This window comes from Spermophilus citellus (genome assembly GCF_964194105.1).
Source record: "Spermophilus citellus genome assembly, chromosome: 15".
Classification (NCBI taxonomy): Eukaryota; Metazoa; Chordata; class Mammalia; order Rodentia; family Sciuridae; genus Spermophilus; species Spermophilus citellus.
In genome coordinates, this window is record NC_138195.1 from 57019630 (window position 1) to 57044522 (window position 24893).

At 34.9% G+C, this 24893-nt stretch overlaps 1 protein-coding gene across 6 annotated transcripts in view; it reads left to right on the top strand.

Moving 5' to 3' along the window:
• Positions 1-24893, top strand: part of CCSER2 (coiled-coil serine rich protein 2) — a 145019-nt gene that overhangs the window by 28629 nt on the left and 91497 nt on the right. For all 6 annotated transcript variants that reach the window (XR_014019014.1, XR_014019015.1, XM_081268305.1 and 3 more), the window contains exons 2-3: positions 313-1759; positions 3258-3454. Coding sequence is in view for 4 of the 6 variants with exons in the window: in XM_081268305.1 (XP_081124431.1) it covers positions 352-1759; positions 3258-3454 (1605 nt within the window). In the remaining 2 variants the exon portion in view is untranslated. The remainder of the gene's footprint in view (positions 1-312; positions 1760-3257; positions 3455-24893) is intronic.

A 24893-nucleotide genomic window follows, 5' to 3' on the forward strand; every position in this document is an offset into this window, starting at 1 on the left:
TGTAATTTGAAAGATGCACTAGAGAAATATTTTTTTCATATACACTCGCTTGGAGATCTAATTTTATTTCTTATGGACTTTTCTGTTGTTATTTATAGCTCAAGGTGATAAAAGTAATTATAAAAATGAAATAGTTTCAGCATAAAGTTATTGATTTAATTAGTATATTTAATGTTTGCTAAGAGTTCTGTAGTATTGATGAATAGCTTTTGAGTTTTTCTGCATGTAACTATTTAAGTATATTCATTCATGTGTTCATGTAATTACCCTTATTTAAACATGTTTAATCTCTCTTCTTTGTCTTTTTTTCAGATTTTATCAAATTTTAAGGACAAATGTACCTTATAGCTCATGGAAGAAAAAACACAAATCAAGACATTTTTGGGTTCCAAATTGCCAAAGTATGGAACAAAATCTGTAAGAAATACACAGCCAATGCCAAACGGGACAGCTGTTAATTTATTAGGAACTTCCAAGAGTAGTAATGTCAAAAGTTACATAAAAAATAATGGCTCTGATTGTTCATTGTCCCATTCATTTAATTGGAGAAAAACAAATAAATACCAACTTACTGCACAAAATACTGAAGAGCCTAACAGTTCTCAGAGTTCACTTGATAAATTAATTGATCCTGAAAAACCTTCCACTCAAGGAATGTTTGAAAAAAATGGGATAAAGGGAGGTTTGAAAAGTGTATCTTTATTCACATCAAAGTTGGCAAAGCCATCCACTATGTTCATGTCATCCACAGAAGAGTTAAATCAAAAGTCTTTTTCTGGACCATCTAATTTGGGTAAATTCACCAAAGGCACATTATTAGGAAGGACTTCATATTCTGCAGTCAGTGCTCCAAAATCGCAATTAAATGGATTTTATGGAAACCGATCAACTGGTAGCATGCAAAGGCCTAGAGCAAATTCCTTTGCCACCAGAAGCAGTTCTGGAGAAAGCTTAGCACAGTCCCCAGACAATATTAAATCTATTACTTGTGAAAAAATGGTAAGGTCTCAGAGTTTTTCACATTCCATTCAGAATCCATTCCTTCCACCTTCATCTATAACAAGGTCACATTCCTTCAACAGAGCTGTTGATCTTACAAAGCCTTATCAGAACCAACAGTTACCTATCAGAATGCCTCTACGATCAAATATGCTGACAAGAAATTCCCGACAATCAGAAGTACTCAATGGGAATGAACACTTGGGCTATGGATTTAATAGGCCTTATGCTGCTGGTGGAAAGAAGTTGGCTGTACCAAATGGTTCAGGTGTAACTTCCACTTTGGGTTATAGGTTGGTTCATCCCACTCTACTGAAATCTAGTCGACCTCCATTTTCTGGGACTATCGCAGTTGATAATAATAAAAATGCACCTGCTAACACTTGTGTAGAGGAAGAGGCTTCAGTTTTGGCTAAGGACAGTGTTACTAATAAGGACCAAGAGCTAATTGAAAATGAAAGTTATAGAACAGAAAACAACCAGACCATGAAGCATGATGCTAAAATTAGGTACCTGAGTGATGATGTGGATGATATTTCCTTGTCGTCTTTGTCATCTTCTGATAAGAATGATTTAAGTGAAGACTTTAGTGATGATTTTATAGATATAGAAGACTCTCATAGAACTAGAATAACTCCGGAGGAAATTTCTCTCAAAGAAAAGCATGAAAATTTACCATCAAAGGATATATTTGATTCTCCTAAGGAAAATGAAAAAACTTTCATTAAAACTGATGAATGGATCGATATAAGTGTCTCTGGTAAATATTATAATATCCTTAAATTATTTGCTTTTTAAAGATAATATAACATCTTACATTTAGGATTCTTTTCTTTTTTTATTAAATTATTTATTCTAATTTGTTATAAATGATGGCAGAATACAATTCATTTCATATTACACATATAGAGCACAATTTTTCAAGTTACTGATGGTATACAAAGTATTTTCACACCATTTGAGTCTTCATACATGTACTTAGAGTAATGATGCCTAACTCATTCCATCATTTCTACCTCCTTGCCCCCTCCTTTTTCCTCTGTCCCCTTTGCCCTATCTAAAGTTCCTCCGTTGAAGTTGGAGAATATAATGCTAGGTGAATCAAGCCAATCCCAAAAAACCAAAGGCTGAATGTTTTCTTTGATATGAGGATGTTGACTCATAATGGTGATGTGGGGGTGGAACATGGGAGGAATGGAGGATTATTTTCTGATATATGCCAAGTTACTATCAATTTCACACAGTGATGGATCTAGATAAAACTAGAGTAGGGCAACATTTATCTTCCTTGTGACTTTTGCTACCTATCCTGTTTTTTATCCTATGTAAAACAAAATCAGTAAAAGCGCTTTTACCTTTGTTCTTCTTTGCCTGTCATACACAGGCATGTTCTTACTTAGCATAAGCAATGCTTTCCAAAGGATTTTTTTTCTCACTTTCCCCAAGCATTAGTATACCATTAAATAAACTCTTTATTTAGGGTAACAGATCGTTGCTTTTTTTTTTTTTTTTTTTTTTTTTTAAGAGTAAAGCTGTACCAAATGAGGGCAAATGAAATAATACAAATTATGTACAATCTGTGTTTTTTTTTTAAATGCTAGGAAATTTTCTTATTTAGCAATCTTTATAGTCAATAAAGAAGAGCTTTATTTTGTTTTTTAATTGAAGAATGTGGGATAGCCCCTATTAAGCATTGCCTCTTATATTTGGGTATATTGGCACTAAGTACTGGAGAAAGTATTTCTGTGTGTTCATATGTCCTGAAAAAAAGAACAAACAGAGGGAATTACAAAGGCATGTGGGCTAAACAAGGGACTAAGTCATGCCTAGAGATGCACATAAACTCTTGGTCTCTTGTGGGTCTTACAAAAGACACTGCCAGAACAAGTTTTTTTTCCTTATAAGGAAGCTGCTCTGAGGTTAAATAATGTACACAAAGGAAGGGAGTTTCCTGGCCAGTGGTTAAAAGTAAATATCTTAGGAAATATTAAAGGAATATGAACATGTAAGAAATGTTGCAGAAGTAAAAGGCGATTAAATTAATTTTTTTTGTTTATTAGAAAATATTTCAGTAGGTTATTTTTAAGACTGTCTCTTTTATTTATAATTTAGTAATTGCAAAATGATAGTAATATAGCTTGTACCTACTTTTTTGCTATTATATATTAAATTCTTAGAACTTATATTTTTAGAGCATGAGAATAATTTTATTTTTGTGAATTAGTAACTTTTTCTCTCTCTTTTTAAATCAATTGAAGACAGGAGTGAATGTACAAAACATCCTTCTGGAACTAATTTGATTTCACCAGATACGGATTATAGAGCTGGTTCTTCATTTGAACTTTCTCCATCTGATAGCTCTGATGGAACATACATGTGGGATGAAGAGGGCTTGGAACCCATTGGAAATGTCCATCCAGTTGGCAGCTACGATTCTTCTGAAATGAATAGCATTGTATGTATGGATTTATATGCCCTTTTAGAATCTTTATTTACTTACTGTAGTGAGACTTATGACACTGACTTTTTTATTTTTAGTTTACAAATTCATTTTTCTAGTTTGTGAGACATGGGAAGTCAACAATTAAAGTATGAAGAGTATATGACATTTGACTTAAATGTACTTATATATGAACATATTCATCATACATAAATATGTACATACTGTATTGGTCAAGCTAATCTAGACCATAGGTTCTCATGGAGGTAGAAGAAGGCAATAGTTTGTTCCATTTGGTGAGTGGAGGCCAGAAATGCTGCTTCACATCCTACAGTGTGCAGGAAAGAATTATCCAGCCTAAGACAGCAGTAAAGCTGCTGTTGAAAAACCCTGGGTTAGGCTGTTCTGAGGTACTATTCAAGTACCACCTCTGGGTGGCTTAATACAATAAAAGCTTTAGTTTTTATTCTTAGAAAATGTATTATAGTTCTGAGCAGCTCGCTAAGCAGCTGTCTTTAGTGATTTTAGCTGTTTTGAACTTGGGGCCCATCTTTTGAGGCTCTTTCTTGTGGCAGAGGGAAGGAGTGCTAGAAAGTCTTACTCATTTTTATTTGCTTTGTCCTGCAAGTGGTACTTGGCATTTTCACTCACAGTCTATTGACCAGAACTGATTATATGGCCCCACAAAACTACTGAGAAGATAGGAAGTGTAGTTTTCCTATATGTCTGGAAGACAAGAGAACTAGGTATGGGTGAGTATTAGAAGACATACCGTGTAATTAATTAATTAATTAATTATATATATATATATATAGTTTCAGAAACATTGTAAGTAATATGGAAAATATGCCATATGAATAAAGTGTACCTGGAGTGTTTAAAATAATTAACTGTAATTATTCAGCATATAAAATATGATTTTTCCAGAAAATCAAGTGGGTAGTCTTTGTGGCTATATTATATTACAAATGGATTTTAAACAATATGATTTTCTATACTCATATAAGCCTGTGATGTGGAACAAAAAAGACATTATTACCAGAGACTTTTTAGGTTGCACAAACAGAGAGGATATGCATTTAATTTAGAAAGAGTATCTTCATCTTTTTAAAGAAAGGTTGTAAATAAAGGTTACACTTCAGGGCCTTTTGTTCTTTTTATAATAGGATTTTTTAAAAGAATAATTGATGTAGAGATGAACATTGTGTCCAGAAGATGGCAGCAATAAGCTACTTATTACCTAGTATTTTCAGAGCAACCCAGCTCATTGTTCCTGTAACAAATGATAAAGTAGCCTTCTCTGAAACAGTTCAATTTGAGAATTAGTTCTTTAGATGCATGGATTTTCTCATTGATCAGTAGGCTTGTGTATGATGGAATGGGAACAAACAAAAGTGTTCATTCTGTGTTTTGGAACAAGAAGTTACCTGTGTCTTCTCATTTAAGGCAGAAGACAAGTCTGAGAAAGGATGGAGAATGAATAGAAAAGTTGGGAAGTGTGTTGGTCTCCTCTGTAATAGCAGATTCATCATTTTTGCTCAGAAGTTCTCTCAGGTTTCTGCTTTGAGTATCCTGTTTATTTTGTTAGATGTGTACCTATTTATAATTGTTTTTTTGGTGAATTATTCTTTCAGTCATTTAGTCTTATATCTTCTCTTTCCTTGTTTATTCACTTTATCATAAGATCTTTTTTCCCTCTTAGATATTAGTATACTTTACTGCTTTTACTTATGTATTTTCCTTCCTTTTAGAATCAGCCTTTTTGATACATGGCAAATATTTTATTATTATTATTATTATTATTATTATTATTTTTAGTACTTGGAATTGAACCTGGGGGTGCTTTAATAACTGAGCTACATCCTCAAGTCCCCCTCTTATTTTTGAGACAGGGTCTTGTTAAGTTGTTCAGGCCAACCTCAAACTTGCAATTTTCTTGCCTTAGCCTCTTGAGTAGTAGGGATTATAGACATGTGTCAATGTGCCTGGCAATAGTAATAATGTATTATTTTAAAAATTTTAGTTTGTCCTTTTAATTAGTAAGCTTAGTCATTTGTGTTTGCATTTATTGATGTTTTGGGACTAGATTCTACCATCTTAATATTTTTTCTTAAAGAGTATTTTTTTATTTTTTTAAAAAGTAGTTCAAATTAATACCTCTAACTAACATGTTCTCACTTTTCTCAGCCTGTACAATAATGTTTATTTCCAGGCCAGGTCAAGATAAGTTAATGAGTTAATGTATTATATATTTTATATATAATATTATTTTATACTGTTGTTGAGGGCATTTAGTTAGGCTGTTTCCAGTTTTTGGCTATTAGTGAGTTGCACTATTGTGCATATTTTGTTGTATTTTTTATGAATATTTATTTATTTGTGTTGGTAAAATATGTAGGAGAGGGATCTTTTGGCTATAGGGTATACTTATATATTATGTACACTTACATAGGTGTTGTTAACTTTACAAAGTGATAGTACCTGTTTACAACTCCCACAGCAGTAAATGAATATTCTGGAAATTCTACTTTCTTTTCTGCATCTCTTTGTATGTTTAATATTCTGGTGGGGATATAGTAGAGTAGTGCATTGAGATTTTGTCTTTTATATTTAATGGTAAGTACTCACTGAACACTTTCACATATATTTATTGGTCCTTAGGCTATCCTCTTGTGAAGTGCCTTGCATTGGGTTACTTATATTTTTTCTTATTAGATTGTAAAAAATTATATATATTTTTATATATTTTGGATATAAATCTTATGTATATGTAAGTACATAATATATGTATGTAAAATATGTTTTGCATATATTTTCTACTCTGTAGATTGACTTTCAGATCTAATAGTGTCTTTTGATAATAAAACTTACCAATTTTAATATTGTCCAATATATATTTCTTTTCTTAATTATTGCCATATTTTTGAACTGTTTGTGAAATCTTTGTCTACCCTAAAGTTATGAAGGTATGTACCAACAAAGACTTTGCTTATTGATTTATATTTAACTTTTGACACTTAGGTCTATAATCTGGAAATTATTTTTGTGTGAGGTCAAGATGAATTAATTAATTTTTTTTGGTACTGGGGATTGAACTCAGGGGTACTTTATCACTGAACTATATCCCAGAACTTTTTTATTTTTTATTTTAAGAAAGGGTCTTGTTAATTTGCCAGGGCTGGCCATAAACTTGAAGTCTTCCTGCCTCAGACTCCTGAGTCACTGGCATTATAGGTGTGTGCTATCATACCCATCAGTTTTATTTTTTAAAAAGCTCTTTTCCCTATTCTACTACAGGCTCATCTTTGTCATAAAATTAGTGACTATGTACATAAATATTTCTTGACTCTTTTAGTTCATCTATCTCTTTGTCTAGCCTTGTGTCTGTACCACATTCTTTTAATTATTGTAGCTTTAAATGTTTTGATATCTGGTAGTATAAATCTTTCATCTTTTTTGTTTTCTACTATTTCCCTATGTCTTGTTAGCCTTGCATATTTTCATTTAAATATTGGAACAAACTTGTCAATTTCTGTAGAAGACCTGGAAGGATTTTGAATACATTAAATTTATAGGTCATTTTGGAGAGACTTGATAAATTTATGATGGTTTTCCAGTTCTTATAGTATATTCCACCATTTATTTGGAATTTAGAAATATTTCTTGCTAATATTTTGTACTTTTCTGTAAATGTTATATATATATATATATATATTTGATTTAATTTTAAGTCTTTGCTACTATGAATGACACTACTTTTAAAATTTTATTTTCAAAATTTTTATTGTTGTAAATATTACAGATATGCTTTATGTTTGCCTATTGACCTATTTTTTTAAGAACTCTGGTAAATCTATTCTCTTTTGGTATCTAATAATTTGCCCATGGATAGTTTAAGAATTTCTATATATATACTGTACAATCATAGCACTTGCAATATTGTCTCCGACCTCCCAATTTCAGGGGGAACATTTTGATAGTTTACTATTAAAGCTGTGGGGGCACCACAAGGAGAGAAAATATTATCAGGTTGTGAAAGTTTCTTTCTTTCTTTCTTTTTTTGAGATAGGTTCTTGCTATGTTGCCCAGGTTGGTCTTGAACCCTCAGTTTCAAGTGATCCCCTCACTTTAGCCTCCTGAGTAATTGGGACTATAGGTGCATATGCCAGTGCCCAGCTTGGAAATTCTCTTTTGTTTGTTGAATTTTTATTATGAGTATATTAATGTTTACCAGATGCCTTCTTTACATCCATTAGATAATTAAATCATTTTAGCTGTTAGTGTGGTGGATTGCATTGTTTTCAGATATTAAACTACCTTTGCTTACATTCACTTGGTTGTGATATATTATCCTTTAAAATATTGTTAGTATTGATTTGCTAATATTTAATTTGTGTGTGTGTGTGCGTTCATAAGCAACATTGTTCTGCCTTGTAATTTTCTTCTTTTTTCTGTCATTTGATATCAAGGTACATGTTAGCTTTATTAGGAGTTAAGTTATTCGTATTTTTCTGCCTACTGAGTTTGTATATAATTGATATTAACATTTTCATTCAGTATTTAAAAGAATTCATCAGAATTCAACCTTTTTGACCTGCAATTTTCTTTGTGAGGTTTTTAAAAATAGATATTGACCCACTCAGACTTACGTGTGTATTTTTTCTTATGTTGCTTTCTAGAATTTGTCCGTTTCATCTAGGGTATAATTTATTTTAAAGTGATGTATAGTATTTCATTCCTAATACTGGTAAGTAGCATTTCCGCTTGTTTTCTTCATTTTAAAGAACCAAATTTGGGCTTTGCTGATTTTTGCTTGTTTTCTGTTTTATAGATTTGGTTTCACAACTTTATTTCCTTCCTTCAGTTTTCTTTGATTTGTTTTTTCCTTTCTAAAATTCATGATATGGAAACTAATTTATTGATTTTAGCCTTTTCTCCACCTCTAATGTAGGCATGGATTCTCTTAAGGAGAAGGCTTTATTATATAGTATACAATACATTCAGTAAACACCCTTGTAGTAAATATAGCAGTGAATTTTCTTTAATGCACCACATTTAAAAGGATGTAGGTAAACGGTGTAGGCCATTCTCATTTTTTAAACTTTAATACATTTAAGTACTCATGAATAATACTTAATATTATTTTATGTGTTTTATTCCTTGTATAAATGATACATGATGTTCTCAATTTTAAAATTCATTTTCATATTTTTGTGATATGTATTTATACTATAATCTAATTTATTTTATTTTTATTTGGATATAACAATGTTCCCCTATTAATTAGCATTCATTAATAATATTTGTATAGTACAAGAATAAACATTCTTATTTGAATATCTTTGATGATATGTCAAGAGTTTCTCTAGAATATAAACCTAGGAATAGTATTATTGTATCATAGGATATCTGTATCTGCAACTTTACTAGGTATGGCCAAATTTCTCCCTAAAATTATTCTATCATTTTATACTTACAGTAGTGAGTGAGGATTTCTGTGGCTTCTTATCTTACTGTCATTTAAGTTAGCCTTGGTATTTTACTTTAAGGAAAAGACCAAAGATGCTTTAATTTTTTTAAAAAAATGTTAGAACCTAAGTTATTTCAGAGATAGTAGCAACTTGTCTTCATTCTGCTAGCTTTTTACCCATTTATCAGTCCTTCATTCTACTGTAATTGTTTTGATTATACTTTAGTGAAATAATGATGTTTCTTTATACCTGTATCTGTGTTTAGGACCCTTTTATCATTCCACTATACTTCACCTATATCCTGTGTCAAGACCATTTGAAATTGTTTATATTTCTCTGTGGATTTGTCTTTCTAGTTTTATTAATTTTTACTTCATGTATTTTGACATTTTGTTATTAGGTACATACACATTTAGGATTATTATATTTTCTTAACAAAGTTACTCAATTATGGTTATAAAACATTCCACTTTATCCCTGGAAATAATTTTTTTTGAAACTTATTTTATATTAACAGCCCTACTTCAGATCTCTCATGCTTATTTTCCCCTTCATTTGTTTTTAACCTATTGGCATATTGATATTTAAAGTGTGACATATGTATAGAGCATTTAGTTATTTTTTGCTTTTTATACATGTTGAACATTTATACCTTTTAATTATAATATCTAGATCATTCATATTTAAATTAGTTATTGATATTATTGGGAAAAAAAGAACACCTGACCTGAAGGTCAGTGGAAAACTGGGTAAATGATAGATTTAATGATGTAATATTTTTATTGTGTGTGTGTGTGTGTGTGTGTGTGTGTGTGTGTGTGTGTGTGTGTGGCGGGTGTTGGGATTGAACCCAGGGCCTTGTGCATGTAAGGCAAGGACTCTAACAACTGAGCTATATCCCCAGCCCCTGATGATCTAATATTTTGGAAAATGGGTTGAACGGTCTGGTGTCAGGCTCAGAAGATTGTTGGAATGCTTGCAATTATTCATTCAAATTCTGGGTATTTTTTTATATGTTTATTTGCCATTTGATTATTCTCTTCAGTGAAATACCTGTTTATGGTCTTTATTAATTTTTAATTGCATTATTTGCTGATTGTTGTGTTTTTCAGTCTTTGTATATTTTGTAAATAAGTATGTGTATTACAGACATTAAAAAAAGAAATTATTTATATGTCTTTAAATTCTCCTATTCTGTATCTTTTCTTTAGCCAAATAGCAGCCTTCTTCCCATCATTCCTCTTTCTATCAAAAATTCATTCATCCTCTAAGCTTATCCTCAGATTTTTCTTCCTTTCTCTTAAGGGTTACTATTCAATGATGAGACCTCCCAAACCTCCACCCCTATATTTTTTTTTCAGAACAAGAGATTTTATTCAGGGCTTTGTATATGCTAGGCAAGCACTCTACCACTGAGCTAAGTCCCTTTTAAAATTTTATTTTGAGGCAGAGTCTTGCTCAGTTGCCCAGGCTGGCCTTGAACTTGCTATCCTCCTGTCTCAGCCTCTGGAGTAACAGAAATTTATTACACTTAGCACTCCTAAATCATACCCTGGTTTTCCACCTTGCTTTTTCCTCCTAGATTGTGAATATTGCCACTTTTCATGCCCCTCCCCCCATACTGACTCAGTGTGTGAAGATAGTAAAAAATGATTCCTTTCAGTTAGAATTAATCATTCCTTCCCCTTTGTCTCTAACCATATTCCTTTCTTCTCCTAGTTTTAGTATATTTTTTACCTTGTGGAGCAGTACTGCTTTATTTTTTTTAAAAAATATTTTATTTATATATGGACACAATATTTTTATTTTGTTTATTTATTTTTATGTGGTGCTGAGGATCAAACCCAGTGCCTCACATGTGTGAGGCAAGCGCTCTGCCACTGAGCCACAACCCCAGCCCCAGTACTGCTTTATATTGTTCTCCCAACATACACTCATGTATTTTGAAGGTAAGGACCAGATTGTGTTTTATTCATCTTTTTTTCTTTACCAAGGTAGAACCTATAGATTATTTGAAATGAAATTAGTAGCTTAGAGAGGTTCTAGTTCAGTGTATTTTATTTAAAATTTTAAATTTTCTTTTGTAAGTCTCATTTAAAATTTTTTTAAAAAATTGTTATTTTTGGTTACATATGACAGTAGAATATATTTTGACATATCATATATACATGTAATAAAACTTCCCATTTTTGTGGTTGTGCATGAGGTGGAGTTACACTGGTCATGTATTCATGCATGAACATAGGAAAGTTATGTCTGATTCATTCTACTGTCTGTCCTGTCTCCACCGCCCCTCCATGCCCCCAGTGAATCAGCATCCACATATCAGAGAAAGAATATTTGGCCTTTGGTTTTTTGGGATTAGCTTATTTCACTTCGCATGATAGTCTCCAGTTCTATCCATTTACTGGCAAAAATCATGATTTCATTCTTCTTTATGGCTAATATTCCATTGTTTGTATGTGTCACATTTTCTTTATCCATTCATCTATTGAAGGGCACCTAGGTTGGTTACATAGCTTAGCTATTGTGAATTGAGCTGCTATAAACATTGATGTGGCACCATCACTATAGTATGCTAATTTTTAAGTGTTTTGGGTATATGCCGAGGAGTGGGATAACTGGGTCAAATGGTGGTTCCATTCCACGTTTTCAGAAGAATCTCCATACTGCTTTCCAGAGTGGTTGCGCCAGCAATGTATGAGTGTACCTTTTCCCCACATGCTTGCCAAAATTTATTATTACTTATATTCTTGATAATTGTCATTCTGACTGGAGTGAGATGAAATCTTTAGAGTAGTTTTAATTTGCATATGCCTAATTGCTAGTGATGTTGAACATTTTTATGTATTTGTGAACTGATCATATTTCTTCATCTGAAGTATCTGTTCCATTCTTTGCCCATTTATTGATTGGGTTATTTATTTTTTTGATGTTAAGTTTTTTGAGTTCTTTATATATCCTGGAAACTAATGCTCTATGGGAGATGCAGGTGGCAAAGATTTTCTTCCATTCTGTAGTCTCTCTCTTCACTCTCTTGATTTTTTCCCTTTGCTGTGAAGAAGCTTTTTAGTCTTAGATCGTCTCATTTATTGATTCTTGAGTTTACTTCTTGTACTTTAGGAGTCTTGTTGAGGAATTCAGTTCCTAAGCCAATATGATGGAGAATTGGTCCTACTTTTTCTTCTAGTAGGTGCAGAGTTTCTGGTCTAATGTCTAGGTTCTTGATTCACTTTATGTTGAGATTTGTGCAGGGTGAGAGATAGGGGTCTAAAATTTTATTTTGTCAAATATGGGTTTCCAGTTTTCCCAGCATTTCTTGAAGAGGCTATCTTTTCTCCCAATGTATGTTTATGGTGCTTTTGTCTCGTATGAGATGACTGTATTTATGTGGGTTTGTGTCTGTATCTTTTGTACCATTGGTCTTCATGTCTGTTTTGGTGTAATACCATGCCATTTTTGTTACTGTATCTCTGTAGTAGAAGTCTGATATTTTGATGCTTCCTGCTTTATTTTTCTCACTTAGGATTGCTTTGGCTATTCTGGGCTTCTTATTTTTCCAAAAGAATTTCATGACTGTATTTTTTCATTTCTTCAGAACTTTAATAGGAATTGCATTAAATCTGTATAGCTCTTTTGGTAGTATTTATTTTGACAGTATTCTGCCTGTATGAGAACATGGGGGATTTTTCTATCTTCTAAGGTCTCCTGCAATTTCTTTCTTTAGAGTTCTGTAGTTTCTATTGTAGAGTTCTTTTGTTGGGTTGATTCCCAAATATTATTTTTTTGAGGCTATTGTGATTGGCATAGTTTCCCTAGTTTCTCTTTTAGTTGATTTATCACTGATGTATAGGAATACAATTGGTTTATAGGTGCTAATTTAAATCCTGCTACTTTGATAAATTTATTTATGAGTTCTAGAAGTTTTCTAGTGGAGTGTTTTGGGTCTTCTAAATATAGAATCATGATGTTGGCACATAGGGATAGTTTGAATACTTCTTCTCCTGTCTGTATCCCTTTAATTTCTTTCTTATGTCTAATTGCTCTGGCTAAAGTTTCTAGGACTGTGTTGAATAGAAGTGGTCAAAGAGGGCACCCTTGTCTTATTCCAGTTTTTCGAGGGAATGCTTTCAATTTTTCTCCATTTAGAACGATGTTGACTTTTGGTTTATCAGCTATAGCTTTTACAATGTTGAAATATGTTCCTACATCCCTGATTTTTCTAGTGTTTTGAACACGAATGAATACCGTATTTTGTCAAATGCTTTTTCTACATCTCTTTAAATAATTATGTGATTCTTGTATTTAAGTCTATTGATGTGATGAATTACATTTATTGATTTCTGTATATTGAATCAACCCCTGGGGTGAACCACACCTGATCATGGTACACTGTCTTTTTAATATGTTTTTGTAGGTGATTTGCCAGTATTTTATTAAGAATTTTTCCATCTATTTACATCAAGAATATTGGTCTAAAATTTCTTTCCTGGTGTGTCTTTGGTTTTGATATCAGGGTGATATTAGCTTCATAGAATGAGTTTGGAAGGGTTCCCTCCTTTTCTATTTTATGGAATAATTTGAGGTGTTTTGCTATTAGTTTTTCTTTGAAAGTCTGGTAGAAGAATCCTTCTGGTCCTGGACTTTTCTTTCTTGGTGGGCTTTTGATGGCATCTTCAATTTCCTTGCTTGAAATCCATCTGTTTAAATTTTCTGTGTCATCCTGATTCAATTCAGTTGGGTCATATGTCTTTAGAAATTCGTAATATCTTCAAGATTTTTTATTTTATTAGAGTATACATTTTCAAAATATTTTCTGATTATTATATGTATTTCGTTAGTGTCCATGTGATATTTCCTTTTTCATCTTGCATTTTAGTACTTTGAATTTTCTCTCTTTTTCTTTTCATTAGCTTGGCTAAGAGTTTATCAATTTTATTGTTTCAAAGAACCAACCTTTTGATTTGATGAAAAAATTCTCATTTTCTGGTGCTTTTTTCTTTTTACCCCATGCTTTACAATAAAGTCCACCTCAGTGTCATTTCCTGTTTTTATGTTTAAATTCTGTTGCTTTGGTTTAAAATAAAGTTTCCAAATTTTGATTTGTTGTCCATAAGCTATTTTTGTGGCTGAACTTTCTTATTTGTGTTTGCTCTTCTGTGAATTAATAGTTTCCTTATGAGCTTTTCTTCTAAGGCTACTGTGAAGATAGTATTATTTTCCTTGTTCATTTATACTTGTGAAATCATGGTGAGAAGGATAGAATAGGAGGTATTGATACTGTCTACAAAGTGATGCAAAGATTAATGTTGTACCTATTAAAACGTGACAACATACAGACGGATGATTTCTTCTGTACTTGAGCCATTTGAGAGTAAGTTCCTTATCTGAGGACCCATGACTTTCAGATGCTAGTGTATATTTCTTAGATACAAGACCATTGTCCTATCTAACTATAGGATAACATTACTAACATGGATACATTACTGTTATCTAACCTCTGACTTCATTTAGTTTCCTCTATTTGACCAATAATATTTGAATCATATTTATTTTGGTTATCATGGTCTTTAGTTCTTTTAGTCTCCTGACCAGTGACTGCCTCTTCTGTCTTCTGCGTCCTGTTCTTTTATGTCTCATCATTATTTGATGAGAGACAAAATATAGTTTATCTTGTACAAGGATATAATTTATTTAGTACTCTTTTTGCACTAGCCCTGGAATTAGCCATTTCTCTAAGAGCCCTGATTCTTTTTCATGGAAAAAAACTGTTTTAAAGCCAAGTTTCAAGAGTTAGGTGGCTCACCACTATTGAAAAGTTGCTGGTCCCCAGCATATTCAGTGGACAGAGCTAGGGAATATATATATGTACCTAGCATATATATGTAAGTACACATACATAAATATTAATTTCTACATTTTTTGTATATGTTGAAAACCATGAATTCACACCAAAACCTCCAATTTCTATTTGATACCACAGATTCAATTCTGGTTTTCTCTCTTTCTGTATCTGTAACTCCCATCTCTGATGGTGACAAACCAGACTTTCATTATCTTTCAAATATTTACTTATTTGATCAATTTTTCTCTGAGCAACCAATTTCCCTTGTTTGCTACCATCTCCTCTTTCATGTTGATGTCTTTCTCATCCTAGTCATGTTCTAAAGTCCCTGAAGTGGGCCACCCCCCCACCTGTGAATGAACTTTCAGTCCTGTTTAGGCTCTGACTTTCTACATTATATTGTTTTCCACAGATGTTCTAAACATCCATACACAATACCAGCTCTCCCCCTGCGCGCCCCCCTTCTATTCTTTTCTGTCCACCTCTGATGCTCTCAAGACTCATATGCTAGGTTAATTGGTGCATGGACTCATGTTACATGGGTCTTACTCCCCATATTCAGCTGCTCCTCTTTGTATATGCCTTCCTCACCCAGTCTTTAACTCCTGTTTCCCCCACCTGCAGATCTGACATAATGCTTATGAAGATGTTCTTAAATGTCTTAAACTTCTGAAAAATATATTAACTGAATCAGAAAAACATAAAAATCATTCATATTAATGGGGGAAACCTTAATCTTAATAAAGCAGACATACTACAGTTATTCTAAGACATCAGTATACATCTGTTGTATTATCCAAATGAATGACATAAATCATGAAAAATGCTTCTGAGGGCCTGGACCATTAATGTAGAAGTTTGGGTTTAGAAATGTGCAGAGCACTAAAAAGTTCATTTCTTCAAAAGTAGGTTCAATTAAAAATTTTCATGTAAGCTTTTCTGATTGTTTCATTATCTTAATGTTCATTTTACGTAAACGTATTTCATTATAATCAGGAAAGGTACACAGTCTCTTGTTGGAAGGATTTGCAAGAATCCTGGTTTGAGCTCAGTCTTTAAAGATTTGAGAGACATCTACTTTACAATTGTTTCAAAGGGGAAATATACATTTTTTAATTTGAAAAAAAAGTGTAGCACATATAACACTATATTGTGAGTTTTGTAGAGATTCAGGGATTTATTGTCCTTTAATCAAAAGGATCTTATTAAGGATTGAGATGTACTGTTTTTATTGAGTCAGACTTATGTCTATAAATCTGTGGATGTATTAGTTTCCTCTTATTGGAGAACTTTCTCTATTCTTTTTGCTTCATTCATTTTTTCATTTGAGTTTTAAAATTCTTATGTACATTAACATGTATGATTTTTATATTTTTATGTAACAATTAAAAAAAATTCCATTCTAGTTACTGAGAAATGCACATGAAGAGTTTTTTTGCTACCCCCACAGAAACTTGTGATCCAGTTAAAAGGAAGACATACTTAATTCTGACCATTAAAGTTAGGATCCCTGTGTATTTTTAATTAACAATATATACCAAACGAGTTCAAAGTTTGGGAGGTATTTACTATCAATATTTCAGGGAAGACTTCTTTATGAGCTTAGAATGAAAGGATAGGTGTTTTGTTTTTGAATTTGGTTTTGAACTGTCTTATTTGCTATGTTGCCCAGTCTAGTCTCAAACTTGTGGGCCCAAGTAATCTTCCCACCTCTGTCTTCTGAGTAACTGAGGCTATAGGAAATTTGTTTAGTTTTTCTTTCCTATTTTGTCAGGATATAGCACCAGGCCCCAGCAAGCTACTGCCTGCAGATTACCCATTTGCTTTTGTAAATAAAATTTTGTTGGAACAAAACCCGTACCCTTTAATTTGTATGTATGGTCTATGGATGCTTTCATGCTGTTGTGACAGGGTGGAATAGTTACAGCAGACACCATAGAGACCACAGTGACCACAAACCTGAAATACTTACCATCTGATGGACTACTATATTAGAACAGTGCAGAAAATTTTTTTTTTAATTTTTTATTGATTATTTAAAGCATTACATAGCTCATGATATATCATCTTTCATACATTAGACTCAAATTGTGTTTTGAACTCCCATTTTCACCCCAAATATAGATTGCAGAATCACATCTGTTACATATTCACATTTTTACATAATGCCATATTAGTGTCTGTTGTATTCTGCTACCTTTCCTAACCCCTACTATCACCCCTCCCCTCCCCTCCCCTCCCATCTTCCCTCTCTATCTCCCCTGCTGTTGTTCAATTCTCTCCCTTTTTTTTCCCTCCCCCTTGCCCCTCATAGCCTCTTGTAATTTTATGTATCCTTGAAGGTCTCCTACCATTTCCATATGCTTTCCCTTCTCTCTCCGTTTCTCTCCCCCCATTCGTCTTTGTTATCTGTAGTCTTTTCCACATGCTCTTCCTTCCTGTTCTGTTCTTAGTTGTTCTCTTTATATCAAAGCAGACATTTGGCATTTGTTTTTTAGGGCTTGGCTAGCTTCACTTAGCATAATCTGCTCTAATGCCATCCATTTCCCTGCAAATTCTATGATTTTGTCATTTCTTAGTGCTGCATAATATTCCATTGTGTATAGATGCCACATTTTCTTTATCCATTCATCTATTGAAGGGCATCTAGGTTGGTTCCACAGTCTAGCTATTGTGAATTGTGCCGCTATAATCATTGATGCAGCCGTATCCCTATAGTGCGCTCTTTTAAGGTCCTCAGGGAATAGTCCGAGAAGTGCAATAGCTGGGTCAAATGGTGGTTCCATTCCCAGCTTTCCCAGGAATCTCCATACTGCTTTCCAAATTGGCCTCACCATTTTGCAGCCCCACCAGCAGTGTACAAGTGTACCTTTTTCCCCACATCCCCGCCAACACTTGTTGTTGTTTGACTTCATAATGGCTGCCAATCTTACTGGAGTGAGATGGTATCTTAGGGTGGTTTTGATTTGCATTTCTCTGATTGCTAGAGATGGTGAGCATTTTTTCATGAACTTGTTGATTGATTGTATGTCCTCCTCTGAGAAGTGTCTGTTGAGGTCCTTGGCCCATTTGTTAATTGGGTTATTTGTTATCTTATTATTTAATTTTTTTAGTTCTTTGTACATTCTGGATATTAGGGCTCTATCAGAGGTGTGGGGGGTAAAGATTTGTTCCCAGGATGTAGGCTCTCTATTTACCTCTTTTATTGTTTCTCTTGCTGAGAAAAAACTTTTTAGTTTAAGTAAGTCCCATTTGTTTATTCTGGTTGTTAACTCTTGGGCTATGGGTGTCCTATTAAGGAATTTGGAGCCCGACCCCACAATTTGTAGATCGTAGCCAACTTTTTCTTCTATCAGACGCAGTGTCTCTGATTTGATATCTAGCTCCCTGATCCATTTTGAGTTAATTTTTGTGGATGGCGAGAGAAAGGGATTCAATTTCATTTTGTTGCATATGGATTTCCAATTTTCCCAGCACCATTTGTTGAAGATGCTATCCTTCCTCCATTGCATGCTTTTAGCCCCTTTATCAAATATAAGATAGTTGTAACTTTGTGGATTAGTCTCTGTCTCTTCTATTCTGTACCATTGGTCCTCCCGCCTGTTTTGGTACCAGTACCATGCTGTTTTTGTTACTATTGCTTTGTAGTACAGTTTGACCTCTGGTATCGCTATACCTCCAGATTCACACTTCCTGCTTAGAATTGCTTTTGCTATTCTGGGTCTTTTGTTTTTCCATATGAATTTCATGATTGCTTTGTCTACTTCTACAAGAAATGCCGTTGGTATTTTGATTGGCATCGCATTAAACCTATAGAGAACTTTGGGTAATATCGCCATTTTGATGATGTTAGTTCTGCCTATCCATGAACAGGGTACATTTTTCCATCTTCTGAGATCTTCTTCTATCTCTCTCTTTAGGGTTCTGTAGTTTTCATTGTATAAATCTTTCACCTCTTTTGTTAGGTTGATACCCAAGTATCTTATTTTCTTTGAGGATATTGTGAATGGAGTGGTTTTCCTTATTTCCATTTCAGAAGTTTTGTTGCTGATATATAGGAATGCCTTTGATTTATGCGTGTTGATTTTATAACCTGCCACTTTGCTGAATTCATTTATTAACTCTAGCAGCTTCTTTGTAGACTCTTTTGGGTCTGTTAAGTATATTATCATGTCATCCGCAAATAGCGATAGTTTAATTTCTTCTTTTCCTATTTTTATGCCTTTAATTTCTTTTGTCTGTCTAATTGCTCTGGCTAGTACTTCGAGAACTAAATTGAATAGAAGTGGTGATAGAGGGCATCCCTGTCTTGTTCCAGATTTTAGAGGGAATGCCTTCAATTTTTCTCCATTCAGAATGATGCTAGCCTGAGGCTTAGCATAGATAGCTTTTACAATGTTGAGGTAAGTTCCTGTTATCCCTAGTTTTTCTAGTGTTTTGAACATAAAGGGATGCTGTACTTTGTCAAATGCTTTTTCTGCATCCATCGAGATGATCATGTGGTTCTTGTCTTTAAGTCTATTGATGTGGTGGATAGCATTTATTGATTTCCGTATATTGAACCATCCTTGCATCCCAGGAATGAATCCTACTTGATCATGGTGCACAAGTTCTCTGATATGTTTTTGTATTCGATTTGCCAGAATTTTATTGAGAATTTTTGCATCCAAGTTCATTAGAGATATTGGTCTGTAGTTTTCTTTCTTTGAAGTATCTTTGTCTGGTTTCGGGATCAGGGTGATGTTGGCCTCATAGAATGAATTTGGAAGAGCTCCTTCTTTTTCGATTTCTTGAAATAGCTTGAAAAGTATTGGTATTAATTCTTCTTTGAAGGTTTTGTAGAACTCCGCTGTATACCCATCTGGTCCAGGGCTTTTCTTAGTTGGTAGTCTTTTGATGGCTTCTTCTATTTCTTCTTTTGTTATTGGTCTGTTTAAATTGTGTGTGTCTTCCTGTCTCAATCTGGGCAATTCATATGCCTTAAGAAATTTATCGATATCTTCGTTATCTTCTATTTTATTAGAATATAGGGTTTCAAAATACTTTCTAATTATCTTCTGTATTTCTGTAGTGTCTGTTGTGATATTGCCTTTTTCATCCCGTATGTTAGTAATTTGAGTTCTCTCTCTTCTTCTTTTCGTTAGCGTGGCTAAGGGCTTGTCTATCTTATTTATTTTTTCAAAGAACCAACTTTTAGTTTTATCTATTTTTTCAATGGTTTCTTTTGTTTCAATTTCATTGATTTCTGCTCTAATTTTAATTATTTCTTGTCTTCTACTACATTTGCTGTTGTTTTGCTCTTCCTTTTCTAGATTTTTGAGGTGTTGTGTGAGTTCATTTATTTGTTGGTTTTTTCTTTTTTTGAGGTAAGAACTCCAAGAAATGAATTTCCCTCTTAAAACTGCTTTCATTGTGTCCCATACATTCCGGTATGTTGTGTCTGTGTTATCATTTGACTCTAAGAATTTTTTCATCTCCTCCTTTATGTCTTCTATAACCCATTGATCATTCAATAACATATTGTTCATTTTCCATGTGATGTAGGATTTTTCCTTCCTTCTCTTATCATTGATTTCCAATTTCATTCCATTATGGTCAGATATGGTGCATGGTATTATCTCCACGCCTTTATATTTACTAAGAGTTGTCTTATGGCATAATATATGGTCTATCTTTGAGTAGGATCCATGTGCTGCTGAGAAGAACGTGTATCCACTTGATGATGGTTGATATATTCTATATATGTCGGTTAAGTCTAGATTATTGATTGTGCTGTTGAGTTTTATAGTTTCTTTATTCAGTTTTTGTCTAGAGGATCTGTCTAATGGCGAGAGCGGTGTGTTGAAGTCACCCATAATTATTGTGTTGTGGTCTATTTGACTCTTGAACTTGAGGAGAGTTTGTTTTATGAACGTTGCAGCTCCATTGTTGGGTGCATACAAATTGATGATTGTTATGTCTTGTTGGTGGATGGTTCCTTTTAACAGTATATAGTGACCTTCTTTGTCCTTCTTGATTAACTTAGGTTTGAAGTTGATTTTATTCGATATGAGTATGGCCACTCCTGCTTGCTTCCGAGGGCCATGTGAGTGGTATGATTTTTCCCAACCTTTTACCTTCAGCCTGTGTATGTCTTTTCCTATCATATGAGTCTCTTGAAGGCAGCATATTGTTGGATTTGTTTTTTTGATCCAGTTTACTATGTCTCTTGATTGGTGAGTTTAGGCCATTAACATTTAAGGTTACAATTGAGATATGATTTGTATTTCCAGTCATGCTTCTTTATTTATTTATTTTAGTTTGGTTAGTTTTGCTTTTTGGTTATTTTCCTCCCCCTTTACTGAGATACTTCCTGCTGTTAGTTTTGGGCACTATTTTTCACATCCTCTTCTTGTAGTGTTTTGTTCAAAATGCTTTGCAGAGCTGGTTTTCTTGCTGCAAATTCTTTTAGCTTTTGTTTATCGTGAAAGATTTTAATTTCATTGTCAAATTTGAAGCTCAATTTTGCTGGATATAGTATTCTTGGTTGGAATCCATTATTTTTCAGCGTTTGAAATACGTTATTCCAGGATCTTCTCGCTTTCAAAGTTTGTGATGAGAAATCTGTCGTTAACCTAATTGGTTTACCCCTGAAAGTAATCTGCCTCTTTTCTCTCGTAGCTTTTAATATTCTCTCCTTGTTCTGTACGTTGGCTATCTTCATAATTATATGTCTTGGGGTTGGTCTATTATGGTTTTGAATGTTTGGGGTCCTGTAGGCTTCCAGGATTTGTCAATCCATTCCATCTTTCATCTCTGGGAAGTTTTCTAGAATTATTTCATTTAATATGCTGTCCATTCCTTTGGTTTGAATCTCTGTGCCTTCTTCTATCCCTATGACTCTCAGATTTGGTTTTTTTATGACATCCCATATCTCTTGAATAGATTGCTCGTGGGAATTAAGCATCTTTTCTGTGTTGACTATATTCTTTTCAAGTTGATAAACTTTGTCTTCATTATCTGATGTTCTGACTTCTACTTGATCAAGTCTATTTGTAATATTCTCGTTTGAGTTTTTAATTTGGTTTATAGTTTCCTGGAATTCTAGGATTATTGTTTGATTTTTTTTTAATATCTCTATCTCCTGGTAGAGCTCGTTCTTTGCCATTTGAATTTGTTTGTTTAATTCATTTTCAAAATATATTTTTATTTCTTGGACTTGCTGTCTCATGTCTTCTCTAATATTCCTTTCCATTCGAGTTAGGTATGCCTTGAGTTCTTTCCCTATACCTGTTTCTGAAGTTTCTATGTCCTCCTGTAGAATTGAGTAGTCTTGCATTGTTTGTAATCCTTTTTTCCCTTGTTTTCTCATGTTGTCCACGTTACTTTCCAGCTCTTTTTGATTGTCGTGTTTCTGCTCTCCTCTATAGATTTGTTTTGTTTCTGTATTACTCTGATGTCTCTCCTTTGTGTTGTTGAAGTATGACTGCTAACGTGGATTCCGCTGGGAAGGAATTCCGACGTTCGAGCTCCAGTGACGACACTACTCTGCTATGACGGGCCCCAGTCTCCTTGCTGGGGTGCCCTAATGGGGGGGTGTGACTGGACTGTCTCTGTGTGGTTTCAGCTCCCGGTCGTGGCAGGCGGGTAGACTCCAGCCGCCCAGTATCACAGGCCGCGGGCAGGTGATCCGTCACCAACGGGAGGGCGTTCTCCTACCGCCAAGTTACGCGGGCAGTGGGTGAACTGTCGCCGGTGGGCCTGCAGTTTACAGCTGCCCAGTCGCGAGGGCCTTGCCTCTAGGCTCCTGGTTTCTCCTGCTAGCCTTGGTTTCTCCTGCTAGACCAGATTTCCCCTCAGTGATGATTCTCGGCAGTTCAAACTGTACTCTGTGCCTGTTTTGTTGTTGCAATCTGTCGGACAGTGGCGGTGGATACTTCAGCTGTCCAAGATGGTGGCCGCTGGTTACCTTAGTGGAGTGTCCCTTGTGGGGGGTGGGGCTGTACCGCTTCCGTCCCCGCCAACAATCCCGAACTCAGCCCGGGGGTCAGTGCGGGCTTGGGCTTAGCTGGTGGGATACCACCGTGTCGCAGCCACTTAATTCCCTGCTGACTATTTAACCCCTTCTCTGGGGCGCCACGCCTTCTGTAGCCTCGGGGCAGGCCGCGCGAATCAGACAGCCTGGATCTCCGGGGTCACACCGTTGGCTTTTGGGATCCCCAGCACTCTATGGTTTTGATTTTTTCTGCTTGCCCCTCCCCAGCGCTGGCTAGACAGGTTTTGTTTTGGCCGCTGATGGGAGGGGGGGGGGTTGAGGGTCAGGTGCCTCTAGCTCTCCTTTAGTCTTTATGCAGGCTCACTCTGATAGTCCCTCCCCCTGAAAGTCTAGGAGAGATTTTAAGCGAAATCCCCCTATGTATGGGGGCTGAGCTGGGTGACACACACCTGTTTGTTGTTGCAATCTGTCGGCGAGTGGCGGTGTTTTCTTCCGCTGTCCAAGATGGTGGCCGCTGGTTACCTTAGTGGAGTGTCCCTTGTGGGGGGTGGGGCTGTACCGCTTCCGTCCCCGCCAACAATCCCGAACTCAGCCCGGGGGTCAGTGCGGGCTTGGGTTTAGCTGGTGGGATACCACCGTGTCGCAGCCACTTAATTCCCTGCTGACTATTTAACCCCTTCTCTGGGGCGCCACGCCTTCTGTAGCCTCGGGGCAGGCCGCGCGAATCAGACAGCCTGGATCTCCGGGGTCACACCGTTGGCTTTTGCAGAAAATTTTAAAGGCTTAAAAATTAAGCCTTTGTAAACTTTCCAGGTATCCATTTTCTTTGTTAAGTCATTCTTGGAACCATTCTTTTGGCTCCCATCAAAAGACATTCATCATTCCAGTCAGCTTACTTAAGGGTCTGATATGTGGAAGGCACGGAGGATAGATACAGTGACCAAGAAAGCTATAGGTTCTTTTCTAGTGATATTTACATGCTAATGTCTGTGTGTGGGGCAGATATAGCTGAAATATTCAGTATCATTAGTTGATGACTGGAAAAAGTGCTACAGAGGATAATTACAAAGTGAAAATGTATTAATGGAAGGCCTGGTCTAGTGTGGATATTAGTTAAGCCTTTTTCAACAGGAAATGATATTTGGGCTAAGTTAGCTGAGGGATAAATTAGGTTAGAAAAGATGCATGCAGTTGGAAGAATGTTGTATGTTTTAGGAAAGGGTAGTAAGAATTGTTCAGTATTTGAGGAACTATGAGAAGGCCAGGATAGTCTGAGCACTGATACAAGAGAGGGGTGGCAGGATAGGAGCTGTCAGACACAGCTTTTACAGAGTTGGCAAGATTTGGATCTTTGTCCTGTAAACTGAGGGCAAGTTATTAAAGGATGTTCGGGGGAGGAAGGGATGTAATAATTTGGTTTACATGTTTAAAATGATCTGTGTGAAAGATAGAATTAGAGGGAAGGTAGACAAGATGCTGGAAGCTACTTTTCAGGTGAGGGGCTAATGCCAAGGTGATGGCAATGGACATCTAGAGGAGAGGGCAATTTTGAAAATGGTTAGAGGAGGGTACAATTTACTAAATTCTATACTTGATTGACTGTGGGGAAAAAAAAATCCAGGTCCTCACTTTTAGAAGTTATACCAGTGTTTCTGCTGTGATTCATTGTGCTTAATTTTCCTAAATTGCCAGTTTGACTTGTTACTATTCTGTTAGATTTCCTATTCTATTTCCCTCCCCACATCTTGAGTTTGGCTTTCTTTTCTCCACTGTTCTCACAGTTAATCTAGTCATTTTTAATCTCTAGCTCCTATTGCATGTCTTGGATATAGTTGGAACATTCTTATCTCTCTCCTTGCATCTATTTCGGTTTCTGTCACTAAGATCTCAGTTAATACTTGTTGAAGTGGTTGCCTTTAAGACCTGATAAATAAATAGAAACATTTAAACTAGAGGCAGTGTTTATTGCTGTCCAATATATTCCATACATATTGTGACATAGCCTCTTTACATAGTAAGTTCCTAAGATATCACATGTCATAATAGCAAGCTGCAAGTAACTAAAAATGTGATGTTAGCGTAGATGGGTTAGTGGAGGGACGGCTTACAGAAAGTTGAGACGGTACTAATATAGGTAAATTAAAATCTCAAACTGATATCAGT